This window comes from Neomonachus schauinslandi, chromosome 4 (assembly GCF_002201575.2).
Source record: "Neomonachus schauinslandi chromosome 4, ASM220157v2, whole genome shotgun sequence".
NCBI classification, from domain to species: Eukaryota; Metazoa; Chordata; class Mammalia; order Carnivora; family Phocidae; genus Neomonachus; species Neomonachus schauinslandi.
Genome location: NC_058406.1, coordinates 181,031,248 through 181,046,546, shown reverse-complemented (window position 1 = coordinate 181,046,546; position 15,299 = coordinate 181,031,248). Strand labels below are relative to the sequence as shown.

The 15,299-nt window shown below is 40.4% G+C and overlaps 1 protein-coding gene across 1 annotated transcript in view; it reads right to left on the bottom strand.

Moving 5' to 3' along the window:
• KHDRBS3 (KH RNA binding domain containing, signal transduction associated 3) overlaps window positions 1-15,299 on the bottom strand; it is a 187,275-nt gene that overhangs the window by 113,955 nt on the left and 58,021 nt on the right. Inside the window, exon 2 of the mRNA XM_021688479.1 lies at window positions 1,247-1,365. Coding sequence (XP_021544154.1) covers window positions 1,247-1,365 — 119 coding nt within the window. The remainder of the gene's footprint in view (window positions 1-1,246; window positions 1,366-15,299) is intronic.

Sequence of the window (15,299 nt, the reverse complement as noted above, 5' to 3'; positions counted from 1 at the left end):
CGGGCTCCCTGCTCGGCAGCGAGTCTGCTTCTCCCTCTGACCCTCCTCCCTCTCATGCTCTCTATCTCATTCTCTCTCTCAAATAAATAAATAAAATCTTTAAAAAAAAAAAAAAAAAAAAAAAAAAAAAAAAAAAAAAAAAAAAAAAAGAAGACATACAGCCCATTCACAAATAGGCAAAGGACCCAAAAAGACACTTCAAAACAGAAGATACAGGAGTGGCCAGTAAGTACATGAAGTGGTCACATCATTACTAATCAGGGAAATGCTAATAGACACCACAGGAAAATACCAACATACTATTCGAATGGTTAAAAATTCAACAGACAGAGCACACTGACACCGATGAGGATACAGAGCCTGGTTGTGCACTGCTCCTGGAAACACAACAAGGAACAATCACTTTGGGAAGAAGTATGGCAATTTCTCGTAAAATTAGATACATAGCTAGTTAAATCTTAAGTATTTACTCAAAAGAAATAAAAACGTATCATCACAAAATGTATGAAAATGTTCACGGCAATTTAATCTATAATAACCCCAAATTGAAAACGCCCTAGTGAATGAATAAACAAACTGTGGCATATTCAACTAATGGACTACTAGTGAGCAATCAAGAGAAATGAACTACCAACGTATACAACAGTATGCATAAATCATGTACATGAGCACTCAGAAGAAAAAAACCAAGACAAAAAGAGTATCAATGTATCAAGTCATGCCAAATCTAGAACGACCAAGATTTTAGAATCAGATAGAAACTTTAAAGCACCTATTGTAATCATGTTCAAGGACATAACACTTGCAGTAAATGAAAAAAACAGAACATTTTTCTGGAACAGAGAAGTAGAATAGATAATACTGTGAACATTTATGTGCTTACACACTTTGCTAAGCATTTAAAATGGATAATCTTATTTAATTCTTAGTAATCCAACCTCATCTTACAAATGAAGAAATTAAAGTAGAAAGAAGTTACGTAGGTTGTCCAAAGTCACATCACTAGGATGATTCAGAAGCATAATTCTTTAGGGCTCCCCAACTCACACTAAAGTCAAACAGAAAAGATAGGATCACTAAATAAGTTTTTAATTTTTAATTAACTTTAAAAGTGTATCTGTGTTGGTGTCAGGTGGGGGAGGGCTATGCTAAGGGAAAACACCTCAAGAAAATATCAAACAATACAAATTGAACATCTGCTCCCTTGTGATTAGATTTGCCACACCTGCAAACCTCACTGTCTTACCTTAGGGAACTGCTTTACAGGGATTAACACTTTCTGTCCCAGCTTCATGTTCTTATTAATCACCACATCGATGTACTTTTCTTCATCCTTGCCTTCTCCTTTTTGAAACTTTTCTATTTCTGTGGAGGAAAAAAGATAACCATGAAGTGTATGACTTAGGACCCCAGAGGATGGGAGTTCTTGCTAGCTCTGCTGTGGCATGAAATCAAATACAGAAATATGGACTATCAGATCAATAGGGGTTTTTCAAGTAATGACGTATTTCCCATTGTACCAATCGTTCTTCACCAGTACTGTAGAAAAAAGGCATGTACCATGGCTCTGCAAAGTCAAATCTCAACAGCCCATGCTAATGGAGGGAACAATGAACTAACTAAAAAACAGACACAAACAAAAGTAAGTTTCTTGGGGCCTTCTGGAATCCGAGAGAGAGGCTGCTCAAACAGCTAAGAAAAGCCAGAAAACAACCTCTACTCAGTGTTAACAAAGTACTGACATCCCTATCCATCAGCTCTGCCTGGCTCTCCGAGGCTTACCTCACAGGAATTGATTCTTTAAGATGGCATGAAAAGTCCTAGACAACCTCCTGTCAGTTGACCTCCCCAACCAAATCTACCCTCCTCACAAGTGACACGGATCAACTACACACTCATGTCGTTAACATGCTTTTCTCTGCCTGTAATGTTATTATTTCAACGTCATACATCTCCTTCAAGATTCAGCCACACCAAATACTATTTTTTATGTGTGACTATCCCTTTCACCAATGAGGCAGGAAGGAAAGAATCAATCACTTCCACCTTGATGCTCAGAAAACACTTTACATTCAATTCTATGATGACTCCTATTGGAGAGAATGTGGTATCTCCATAGTGTATCTCCATTACAGACAATGTTTGGAACCTCCCATTCACATGTTGAAATCCTAATCCCGGATGTGAGGGTCTTAGGAGGTGGGGGCTCCAAGGAGGTGACTGGGTCATAAGGGTGGAGCCCTCACGAAAAGGATCAGTGCCTTATGAAAGAGACCCTATGCATGGAGCTCTTTCACCCCTCCTGCCACAAGAGGACACAGCAAGAAAACGGTCGTCTGAGCCAGGAAGTGGGCCCTCATGTGACACCAAAATCTGTAGGCATGTTAATCTTGGACTTCCAGCCTCCAGAACAGTAAGAAATATATTTCTGTTGTTCATAAGCTCCCCAGTCTATGGTATTCTGCAATTGCAGTCCAAGTGGACCAAGATACTCTCCCACCAGAACATAAATTTCTCTTAGGTAAAAATCTGTTTCTTCATCCAACAAACATCACTAAGCACACACCATGTGTACCTCCCAGATCTTGGAAAATTTCAGATGCTATTTCCTCACGTTGTTGCCTATAGCATTTGGCTGTGTAAGAGGTACACAAGCAGGTGCTTCAATGAGTGCTGAATGATTGTGTACAGGCACTGCTCCTTCCAGACGCACCACAAGATACGCAGGTTCAAGGAAGGGAACCACAGCATGGAGCAGGCCCAAACCTGGCATCAGGTGTAGAAAGGGGCACACGTATTCACTTGTTTTGGTTACTGGGCTAGGAATACTTGAGAATTTAATATGTGCCACATTCATGACATAATTCAATCCTCACAAGAGATGGCAGACAGGAAGTTCAGAAAGGTTACTCTGCTAATAATAGCAAAGGTAGGACTTCCCTCCACGTTTGTCTGACTATAAAGACAGTGTGCCAATGCAGTCTCTCCCACCATTTTTTATGTCATATAAGACAGAAAATAAGATGTTCATGGCACCTTAGGATAATGGAGGCTCTGTTGACAGCTGGAGGCTTCAGTTACCACTGAAGAACTCAGGGGTACTGATGCCTCCCCTCCTCCACCCACCTACCCCTTCATGCTCGAGCGCTAACCCCCCAATTGTCTTGCTTGTATTCAGAGTTGAACCTGATCTCCCTTCTCCACAGTGACAGTCCTGACACCTATCATGATAGTCCTGAATAAAGTCTTCCTTACTAGTTTAACAAGTGTCAGAATGATTTTTTTCTTTAACAGTGCATGGTAAAAAGTCAGTATGCATGTGAAAAATATCTATTTGGTCTTTGTTCCAGGTTCCTGGCACGGATTTCCTAGAACCCTACGAATTTCCTGAGTGATAGGACTGCACTTTATCATTCCTAACAAGCCCCTCTCAAGCACAGAGGCCTTTATACTAATGAGATCACTCTTGGAGGAAGAGGGAGCTTAAGGCTTGCCAGGAAAGCCGCCCGCCTGTGTGAAAAACCAAGCAAGTGTGGAGCTGGTATGTTCAGCACTCCCACCTGTGCAGAGAGACGAGGCGCCAGAAGGCGTTCAGTCATCAGCACGAACCCTAATAGTAAACAGAGTGCTTCTCTGAGTCCTGGGAGTCACTCTGGCACATTACCCAACCTGAGGAGGAGCCGTGGAAGCCCCACACGTGCAGCTCATCAGGCTGGGGGTAGCCCGGGCGCTGCACCTGCAGCTGATGTCTGAAGCGAGGGCAGTCTTGTGGGACGCGGCCCTCCTCCCGTGGGGTCGCCCCTAACTCCAGCATGAGTGTCAGAACTGAACTGGTCGAGCTGCCGGACTCCCAGTTGGTGCTGGAGACCTAGCTGGTATCAGCAGACACTACAGCAAAGGGATTAAGAGTGCTGGGGAGGGAGATGGAGGAGAGCAGGAAAGGCCCTGAAGATAATTCCAAACTTCCAAATAAACGGATTATCTCGTTTGCTTTCTTGTATTATCCTAGGCTTTAATCGAGAAAACGAATTCTAAACAGAATCTGTATGGGAACAATGTACATTAAAATAGAAGGATATGAAATGCAAAGATTTACTTAGATAATTCTTGTTATTGTTGTTGAAAACACCTTTAAGGGTACTTTTAATTTTGATTTTTTCCTATAAAAAGAAGTTAAAACAGTGTAACAGGATGCAAAATCAAAAGAAAAGTTTCCTCCTACACCCATACTCCAGAGGTAATGACTATAACAATATCATATACTCTTTCAGAAGTTTTCCATGAATGCACAAGCACACACTCACACGAGCGCACACACACACACAGGCTTTAAAACTGTAGAACTAATGGTGTAGATGAGCTAAACTAGCTTTGCTTTCCTCGGTAAAGAACAATAAGTCACATGTCATCTGCTCCATCAAGTATAATAATTCACGACTTCAGCTTTAATGAGAAGAGAATTAATTCCACGTATTTATTTATGCATTTATGCTATAATTGGAAATGCCTTTGGCATAGAAGATTCAACAAAATTATATTGAAACTTTGTAGAAAGAAAAAAAAAAGAACTTTTAACGTACATAAATGTTTGTTAAAATAGGTGTAATTACTTATTTTCAGATAACACTGCATTTTTGTGATTTTGAGCACTTACAACATATGCACGACATGTAACTCCAGAGTCAGCATTCAAATGTTATTCCTTGCATCAGTGACAGTAAACATTTTAAGCAACATAAAATCATAAAGATTAAAAAATTAGAAAAAAATATGTATTTTACAATATATTACATTAAAGTTTGAGATATACCTATGATTTTGGAAGGGCAAATAAAAATTTAAAAAAATATATAAAATATTTAACTTCCTCTCTAGACCGTCAACTTTGAAAATCTTATGTTGCTAAAGTATCTTGTCACCTTAAGTAAGCTTTGAACTATGTTAAAATATAATATTTCACTGTTTAAGATTTATTTGAAAATTGTGAAGGCCTGATGCCACGCTACAAGCGTGTTGGTTTGCAAGGACTGGACCTAACACACCACACAGGAGCAGAAGGAGCCCCAATCCCTATGGTCCGACACACCTGGCTTAAATCACGACTACTGTACTTGCCCCAGACCCTCCAGCTTACCAAATCCCAAACCGGTCAAAACTTTTGTGGTTCTTTTAGGGACTATTCATTCAATCACCAATTTTGTAATTTCCACTTGATAGAGCATTGTAAGTAGTTTGATGTTTTCATGAAGTCCCATAAAATACAATGCAAAAAAAAGTGGGGGGGGGGTGGGGACTGTACAACACGATGTATGAAATCATGAAACAGTTTCCTGGTATTTATGCCTCTCCCTTACTGGGAGTTTCATTTTCCAAAGCCCCTGTGACCACCTCTCTGATTTTCTCATGAGAAGGGAAGGTACTTTGACACGACCAAGGTGGATAGAACCTCTTAGTTAACTGTAGCCAGTGAAGGCCAACCATAGAGAAAATCCAGTCAGGTTTCTGAGGTCAAATGCACGAGGGATTTCACTTTTACTAATCCCCAGATTACATTTGTTACCACACAGTTCAATGTACCAATGCCATCTCCCAGCTCAGAAATAATAAGCAAATGTGTGACTAGGTTTTAGATAATGTAGGGGATTAAAATGTTACGTTTGCAAACCATGGACACCAAATTTCTGTCAGCCCAGAAACCTAGTGTCAGTTACAATGTCTTTCTTATTTGTTCTTTTTTGTTTTTGCCTTGGGTGACTACAGAGCTTCCTAAGTAATGGCCACTTACCTTTTTATTTTAGCCCATCAAATATAGTAAAATCCACTAATCCTCTAAAAAACAGCCAAATCATCTTTGGATTTACATGAATTAAATTTTCAGTATTTATTTAAAATATTAAATAATTTGAGAACTGTACATTTTCATTAAAAATGCTTAAGTTCGGGGCACCTGGGTGGCTCAGTCGGTTAAGCATCTGACTCTTGATTTCAGCTCAGGTCATGATCTCATGGTCCTGGAATTGAGCCCCACAACAGGCTCCGTGCTCAGTGGGGAGTCCACTTGAGGAGTTCTCTCCCCCTCCCCTCCCCCTGCTCTCTCTCTCTCTCAAATAAATCTTTTTTAAAAATGCTTAAATTCTCTCAAAGAATCAAGCATATTTAAATTGATATTTTCCTTTTTCTGAGCAACTCCATTTCTACGAGTTCACCCTACGGACATACTTTAATGTAAAATATTATGTACAAAGCTTATAGCATTGTCTTTAATAGCAAAACACTGAAAACCACCTAAATGTCTAGCAACAGGAACCTGGCTACAGAAGCTAGGGCACTCGTGCACTATGAAATAGCAGACAGCTACTCTGTAAGATCAAGAACTCTTTATGTTCTGATAGAAAAAACGCCTCCACCAGATACACGGTTGAGGACACACACAGACACACACACACAGTGTAAAATGGTTTAACAATGTATGTTCATACTCACTTGTATCTCCACAGAAAATGTCTCTCTACTTACAGATAAGAAACTAGCAACAGTTGTAACTAGTGGACATGAGAGAATCAGTGGACAATCAACAGGACTTTCTCTTTTATGTTGTTTTAAATTTTTGAAACATGAATATTTCACCATTTAAATTACATAAAAGTAAATTTTTAGACATTTTATAAAATTTTTATAAACACTGAAACAGAATAGAATAAAAATTTATACAGAAGTGGCCATGCCTATATTTTGCATCTTGGCTAGTAACCCAGAGCTTTACTTTCTCTTGATCATTCATTTTAAGGTCGTCATTCCTATGTTATTTTACTGAGACTGTAGGGGCATCTACCTGAGCTGCTTATCTCACTTGAAGCAACAGACAGATTTGCGAAAATTACATATAAAACATTTTATTTTGAGAATCCGGTAATACTTTCAATGCAATGAGGTTCACTTGGGTGAGCAGTGAAGACTGGCACCTACCCAAAAGCAATGACTGGGCTCTGATATGTTGAGGAAATATACTAGGTGCTGGGGACAGAATATAGAGAATGTGTGGCACGGAAATAGACAAATTTAATATAATGCACACAGTGCTGCAGGAAAGGGACTAGCAGCTTTGGAATTTGGACAATCATTTGAAAATAAAGAAGCTAGCAAGTACGTGCTACAGGGTAAGGAATGGAGTTTGTCAGGCAAGGAAATGATGAATTCTTCACTGAAGGTAAGTAGCCCTGTGTAACACTAGTTCACAGTCGCTCATTCGATTAGTCAGACTGTACAGTTGACAGATGGGAGTTTTACTAAGATAGCAAAACCTATTTTTCCCTTTTCTCTTCAAACAGTACAAAATGGAATAGATCAGACAGGTGAGGATGACAAGATCCTGCCATCACAGAGCCCATCAGGGACAAGCTTAGGCATGAACTCAATTTCCTGACCCCACGTCCTGGGTTCCTGCAGAAAGACGGAAGAGCTTCAGGGTGAGAGGAGGGGTCAGCACAGAGAAGAAGTGAGGACAAAAGCATAAAAGGGCAGGCCAGGCTCCTAAGGTCAAAACTGAGATCCAAACAGATCAGTAACAACAGGGAGCTACTACAAGTTGTTAGGTGGGGATTGTCGTGATGGGAGACAGCCTTAAGGAAAGGCGATCTGGCAGGAGCAAGTGACATGGACGGGATGCAGAGAGAGAGAGAGAGAGAGAAAGAGGCAGGTTAAAACAGAGTTAGATAATAAAACAGTCTGTCGGGATGAAAAACCACTGTGGGACGACAGCAGACAGTTTATTTATAGTTGACGTGGACAGAAGACAAATGAGAAAGCTGTCAGAGGCAAAGACCTCATATTTAGAGAAAGCGTCAGGTCTACTGCGTATCCAATCAGATATTCAGTAGACACAGGGACACAGCTGTGCTCCTGACCCCACGCTGTATTGTCGATCCCACAACACCCACCTTCGTCCACAGGTTCTTAAGCACCACGTCCACCATGTCGTATGTAGGCTTTGAACTTGCTCTCTAAGACTAGAACATTCTGTGGGCTTTTTGCCTTGAGGTGTCTTCTCTTTGGTGTCTCCAACTAAGTTCTACTTCCTAGAAGAGGTGCCCTTGAATTCCCAGGCCAGTTAACCAAAAAACACAGTACTCTATCATGATGTTTACCACGGGTCTAACCTCCTACTTCATGCAATACCCTGTCAGCTACCCCCTTTCAATCCCTTTCATGGAGCCTGGAATGTGGTGAGGGCTCCCAGGTACAAGCTGTGAGACTGGATGAGACTGGATGGTGAAAAGAACTCATCATTACAAACACACATGCTTATAACTTTACCTTTTATTCAGTCTTTTTGCTTCTTTATCTCACATCATCCTGACAATATTCCAGGACCGGTGAGCATTATTCACATTTTACACATGAGAAAAGTTTGAAAATGTGTTTCTTAAAGTCACACAGTTTGCGAGCAACAATCCTGAGACTCAAACTGAGGGCTCTGAATGCAGGACACTTTCCCAACATATTCCATCCACAGGTCATTAAAATAATTTGTCAAGCTAACAGCCCAATCAGGGTTTTAGCACACAGTGTTTCTATAAAGGAAAAAAATGCACTCTTTACAAAACAGGTCAATGAAAGAATGCATTAACGAACCAACACATTCCTGTGCTGAGCCCATATGGAATTTATCTTTTAGGTCAGAAACCGTTAGCTAGAAACCCTGATACTCTGCAACTCTGCCTATTCCTGGAGCTTCTGTTCTTTCCCCGGGTGAATGATCCAAGAAACAGGATTCCAGAAGGAAACGTGTGGCATTCAAACTGGGTAATCTGAGCAGAGTTTAATTAAGGGCCTATATATTAAAGGTGCAAAGAACCTACAATAATAGCAAGAAAGAATGGTGTAGCACCCCGGGGTTAGCTAGCAAGGGAGGTATTACTGCCCCAAGACATGAAGCACGAAGGGGCAAAGAAAAGCAAAGAAAGAGGCTGTATGGCCAGGGCAGCCTGACAGGGGTCACAGACTCCCACAGAGGGAAGCAGACAACTCCTGGTAACCTGACAGGGAAGAAGCCGAAGAGAACAAGCACTCTGATCTCACGTCTCCCTCCCAACAGCTGGCTGCTGGTGCTGTCCACTCGCCAGCTACGAGCCAGAGGCCAGGAGTGTCTGCTGAGGCCGCCCCCGTGCCGTCCACATCGGCCTCCTGGCACAGAGCAGAGTGGAGAGGGTGGGAAGAGGAAGTGGTAAGGCAGAGAGCAGCTCTCCACCCCTACATCTTCGGTAAAAACCAAAGGAGTCGTTAAAGAATTTCTGATGTCTCCTTTCCATGTGAGCTTACCACATGGAATATCACACAGCAAATGCTGAGAAGTCATGACAGTTGTTTCAGAGGTCACTTACACCGGTACTAATGAGGTAATTATTGTCATTACTCTGTTGACAATGAGTCACCGGGTGCAGGGCTCTGTGTTTGACTTACAGTCTCTTTTTATTCTACCGAATCTATGATATAGCACGTCCATTTTACAGAATAAGCCCAGAGGATTCAAATGGTTAACAAGTTTGACAAAAGTTAGGTAATAAGGAGTTGATTCAGGATTGACATCAAGGTATATCTAATGTCAAAGCCCATCTTACTAGTTGTTTAAAAGCTACTTAGGGGGCGCCTGGGTGGCTCAGTTGGTTAGGCCTCCGACTCCTGATTTTGGCTCAGGGTCATGATCTCAGGGTTGTTGGACTGAGCCTCACCTTGGGCTCTGTGCTGAATGTGGAGCCTGCTTGAGATTCTCCCTCTCCTTCTCTCTGCCCCTCCCCCCCACTGATGCATGTGCACTCTCTCTCTCTCTAAAAATAAACAAATAATAAAAGCAACTTAGTAAAAAAACATTTAAAAGGGTCATAAAAGTGTAGGTAAATAGCACTAACTAGCCTGCACGATAAAGTCCGAGTGGGGACGGAAACACAGTCAGGAGACCCCCTTGCCAAGGACCACACCCTGTATGAACTGATCAGAGAGGACAGGACTTAGCCTGGATCTATGCTAACAAGAAGCCCACACAAGGAGAACAACTACATGCTCAACATTCAGAAATCTATTTCAAAATAATACAACAGTCCAGTTGGAGGATTTAAATTGATCTTAAAAGATATATATATATATAGTGTTCAAAGCCACTGTAAATTCTATTTGACAGATTACTAAAATGTTACTGTGGCTGCTGGTCTGAAAATAATTTTTTTTAACTTGCAACATGACAAATGTTTTCACTAAGGAATTATTTTATTTAAGCAACCTAACTGAATACCTATTAGATTCAAGCCAGAGTTGAATACACTAAAACCTGCCCAGACTAGATTGATTCATACAGCTCATGATCTTGCAAATAATCTTCCATAAACAGAAATAAATGGCACAGAAGAGTAGAGATGCATATCACTGTCTAATAAGGATGAACAGACTCATCATAAACACACACACACATATATACCATCCAGGAAGCTGGACACAGTCAATACTCTCAATATTAAGAATGCTTGGAAGTAAACTATTTTTATAAAGACAGAGCAAATATTTAGGCACGAATATCCTTAAATACACATACAACACATAGGATTAAAACATATATAGAAAGAAAGGAAAGTCAAACTACTCCAGGAGGGAAGAAAGGTTAATAAAGAGAAAGGGAGGAATTAATTCTACCCATCATAGATAATTAACAAAAATATAGCAATAATATAGGCAGCCGGAATTTATTTACTATCTTCCAGGTATTTAATCCTTGTAATGCTGCAGCAAAGTAGCTATAATCTTCATTGTATAGAAAGGGAATAGCTGCTTGGAGGCATCCAGGGACACAGCTGAGGTCCCACAGCCAGCCCCAATCCAGGACCCCAACCACAGTTCACCTCTTCCTAAAGCTATGCTCCCTCCAGTTTCTGGTATTTCTGTAGTACAGGGATCTTGATTTTGAGTGAGAAAAAAAAAATGCTTTGGATTATTTCATTTTTGCAGAAAGTCACCAAGCTATTGAAAGTATCAAAAGAAATAATGTTTATCACAGTGCTTTAAAAATTATAACATACAGAACAAATATAGGCTAGTATTGCTCACTTAATACAGTGTTTAATTTGCAGTGATTTATTTACATGTATCTCATTACAGAATGGATTTCAAAAAGAATTTGTGAAAGCTATATGATTCTAAAGAAAAGCTGTATGATTCTAAAGAATCAAATCCAGATAACTAAAAAATTCTGAGCACTACTCAGAATTATTATGAACATTCTGTCAAATTCTTTTTAAGGGAAGAAAATGCTTCTAGTGTACTGGCACCTTAATTTCCCCTGAAATATATGCATTCACCAAACAAAGGGCATAATGGCAGAAAAAAGAGCAATACAAAGATACAGCATGATCATTCGGTGCCTCAAGGGGAAAGACTCAAAGACCTTCAGAAATAAGTAGGTTACTGGATTTTGGTTCTAAATTCTAACAATTTTCAAAATAAACTTCTAACTGCAAAAGGTTTCCCCCCCCCCTATAATTTTAAAACAATAAAGACCAAAGCATGTAAATCAGAGCTGAGACACTCCCTAGAACTGGTAGACGGTATCTAACAAGTTAAACAGTTCCTATATGCTGGACACTACACTGGAGGCTTTACCTCCATTTAGTCCTCACAACCTCTCAGAGTGATGGGGCGGAAATTATCATCCCCTTTTTCTTATACCTGATCAGCAGCAGAGCTGAGGCTGGACTGCAGCATTATGGACTCTCAAAGGTTGTGCTTCTTCTCCAAATTACCACACAACTTTGGCTTCAAAAACCAAACAAAGCCTTCCAAGCCAACAGGTGAGCACAACAGATTAAATTCCACCACCAATAAATCAACAGAATTTTATAGGAACAGTCCATCGACTGCATTTATGGAATGCCCACTATTTACTGAGAAATAGGACAGAAGCGGAGAGGGAGTTAAAAACACAATAAATGTACCACAGGGCAAACTCATTCCCAGCATGATGCTATGCAGAGTGATGAAGACAACAAATGACCAGGGCTCAGGTTCATCCATGGTCTTACCAATTAGTTCTAAAGGTGAATGTTGGCAAATTTCTCTTCTACTGACCCATTTTCATCTGGTAGTAAAGAAAGTTCAGAAGTATTCTTTGGCATCGGCTGCCAAGAATGGTCAGCTTCTACTGAAATCACCCCAACAAGGGAGGCAGGAAGACGGACCGAGAAGGGGATGAGAGAAAGAGGCTAGGAGTTCTTGCCTCCCCAAACAGACCAGTCCCATGGCTGTTCCAAATGCTTCAGGACTGTTCTGGAGAGAGCCCAACACATTTGTCCAATGAAGAGCCGGTGAACCCACAGATTGAATGCAGAAAACACTGCATGAGGTTAATTCAAGTTAACAATGATTTAAGTTGGTTACTACTGAAAGGAGAGATGGGAATAACTACTAAAGATTGAAAAAAGGAAAATCTACATTTTAGTTATACCTGCCTGAGGGTTACACCACATCTCTCACTTTTAATTGCAAACATCATTAAGTATACTGCAAAAGACCAGCTATCTTAAACAATTATCAGGCTCCAGAGGTCACCAATTAGAACCCTGCAAGGATTTGAATTAAAAAAGGTTTTATGATTAGGTAAAGTAATGATCCAAGAAAGAGATTAGTTCTGTTCCGACTGTACTCATTATAAAACCCATTTCCTTTGTGTGAAGATTCGGTGTCTTTCTCATTTATCCCGCTGGCATTACCATACTTGGAGATAGAAATATGACTGGACTAATGATATCCTATAACAACCATATAATGCAAGCATTTTGCTATTACTTTCATATCTAATAAGATTACGAACGAATATTTTCTATTGGTTAGATATACAAAATGCAGACTCTATGGCTATGACGGACTATTCAAAATAAATTCAAAGTAGGATATAATCATGCGATGTCTAGATAGACATTTTTAGGCCAGTTTCATAATCATAATCAGTCCCTATTTATACAGCAAAAAGTCAGAGTAATTGGGGCAAAATGATGCTTAAGATATTAAATCACATTTTTCATAAGCTGATACAGGGTCACTTTTATAAAGAAGAATACAAAAAAATAAATAACACAATCAAGGATTGCAACTAGATCCCAAAGAACACATCTACTCCGATACTATTTAAAAGGTGTATCAACAAAACCATGAGATATACTAGAATAATGAACATGGCTAAAAAAAAAAACAAAAACAAAAACACAGCTTAATACAAAACATACAAGATGCCGAAAAATACTATATTTCCCTCATAACTCAATGTACTTCTAAGCTACCTGAAAATTGCCAAATAGGCATAAAACACTTTTTAAAAACAAAATACAATAATAGCAGAGACAAAAATTTTGTCACTCAAATTTCATCATCATAGAAGCTAAGACATTGATTAAAAAATCAGTTCGGAAACACTTTAACAGTCCCAGCTTCTGAGGACAGGGACATGCCAACACAGACACATACAGTTTGCTGGAAATGAGAACAAACTTCCCATGCCAACAGAAGGCTGGGAAGAGTTACCCACATGAAGTCATTCTCCAGCTACATTTTGTCCACGGCTTCTCCTTAGGAGTTGGATGCCGTCTCTTCACAGTGGACATTCCCACTGTGAACTTTTTTTTTTTTAAAGATTTTATTTTATTTTTTTTTTAAAGATTTTATTTATTTGAGAGAGAGAGAGTGAGAGAGAGAACGCAAGAGGGGGTAGGGTTAGAGGGAGAAGCAGACTCCCCGCCGAGCAGGGAGCCTGACGTGGGACTCGATCCCGGGACTCCGGGATCATGACCTGAGCCGAAGGCAGTCGCTTAACCAACTGAGCCACCCAGGCGCCCTCCACTGTGAATTTTCTTAAGGGTATTTGTCAAGTTGGGTATAGATCTTCACATTCTAAACCAATATGTACATTAAAATCCTCTAGGGATCTTACAAAAAATCAACCGGCTAAGGCCAGTCAATTGCATTCGTTTGTTTTCATTTTGTCTTTCAACCATAAAAAATTTAGTTACGCAATTATGCAGGCTACTGGGTTCCCCTTGTCAAGTCTCCTGACAACTGACTGATTTATTTTAAGGCTGAATATACAGAATACTTGTTACTTTCCAGAACTGCCCCACATGGCCTGTCCGGGCAAAGGAGACAGAATCAAGGATGGATATGGGGCTTACTCCGACTAAAACTAGCAATTACTATCTTAGGTTGATGTCTGCCAGTCTTCTATTCTCTTGTCTTCAGCACTGGAGTTGGGATAATTTGTTGTTCTGGTCTACAAATGAGTTAAGAAACTAAGGTGAGAAGACTAAGGTGAACAGCATGGCCAGGAATCCAGAGAAGTGCTTCCCTAGACCAGTTTCAAGAATCCACCAATTTGTGTGGCAACTGTGGGCCACAGCACATAAACAGATAAGACAGTGGATCTGAAGTATCACTAGCTCATGGGAGAGGGAGAAGGAATGATTAGGGGGAAAAAAGCCTAAAAAGACTCTGTAAGGCAGGAAATAATGGGGAAAAGCTGAAAAGTGCTGCCTGGGGAAAATAGCCGAAATAACTGAAAACGCTTATCCTAAAGGATAAATGATTCATGAGAAAATAAAACATGCATATAAACATTTCTGTATATCATATAAGAGAAGTTAGATTTGGTCAGTAAGAAGGCCAGTGGTACAGTAAGGACAGAAAGGTAGAAATCAGAGAGAAGATTCTAATGACAGCATGCTTCCAAGATGGAAAGAGCGATCTTCAGGAGAGTTTAAGTTCACCTACAGAGCCCTGACCGACACAGATGGGTCCCACTTGACAGGAACGTCAGACAGGATTCAATCATCTGATGGCAAGTTGAACTCAGGGAGGTTCTTTTCAACCCTGAGATTTACACACGTCCTTATCATCTGTCTCCCTGACTAGCTCTTACACACACAAAACTGTGTTCTTCATCATCATATCCCCAGTACCTAGTTTTGCACCAAAAATACAACATGCATTCAAAATACATTTATTGAGCGAATGACAGAGAATGATGGTATTCTCCATGGAGAGCACAGTTAAGACTGGATGAACTTTTAAGAATCCCCACAGGTTTAATTAACCAAAAAGAAAGGCACCTGTCTATCTCTCACTTCTATAAACAAACCGTCTCTGCCACTTCCTAAGCTGTGGTCTCTCCATCTGTACTCGGAAGTGCTGGAGGAGGAGGAGAGACCGGGGCGGGGCGGGGGGGGGGGGGGACTGACCCTCCCCATTTCTCCCCATTTGGCTTCCAGTTGCTG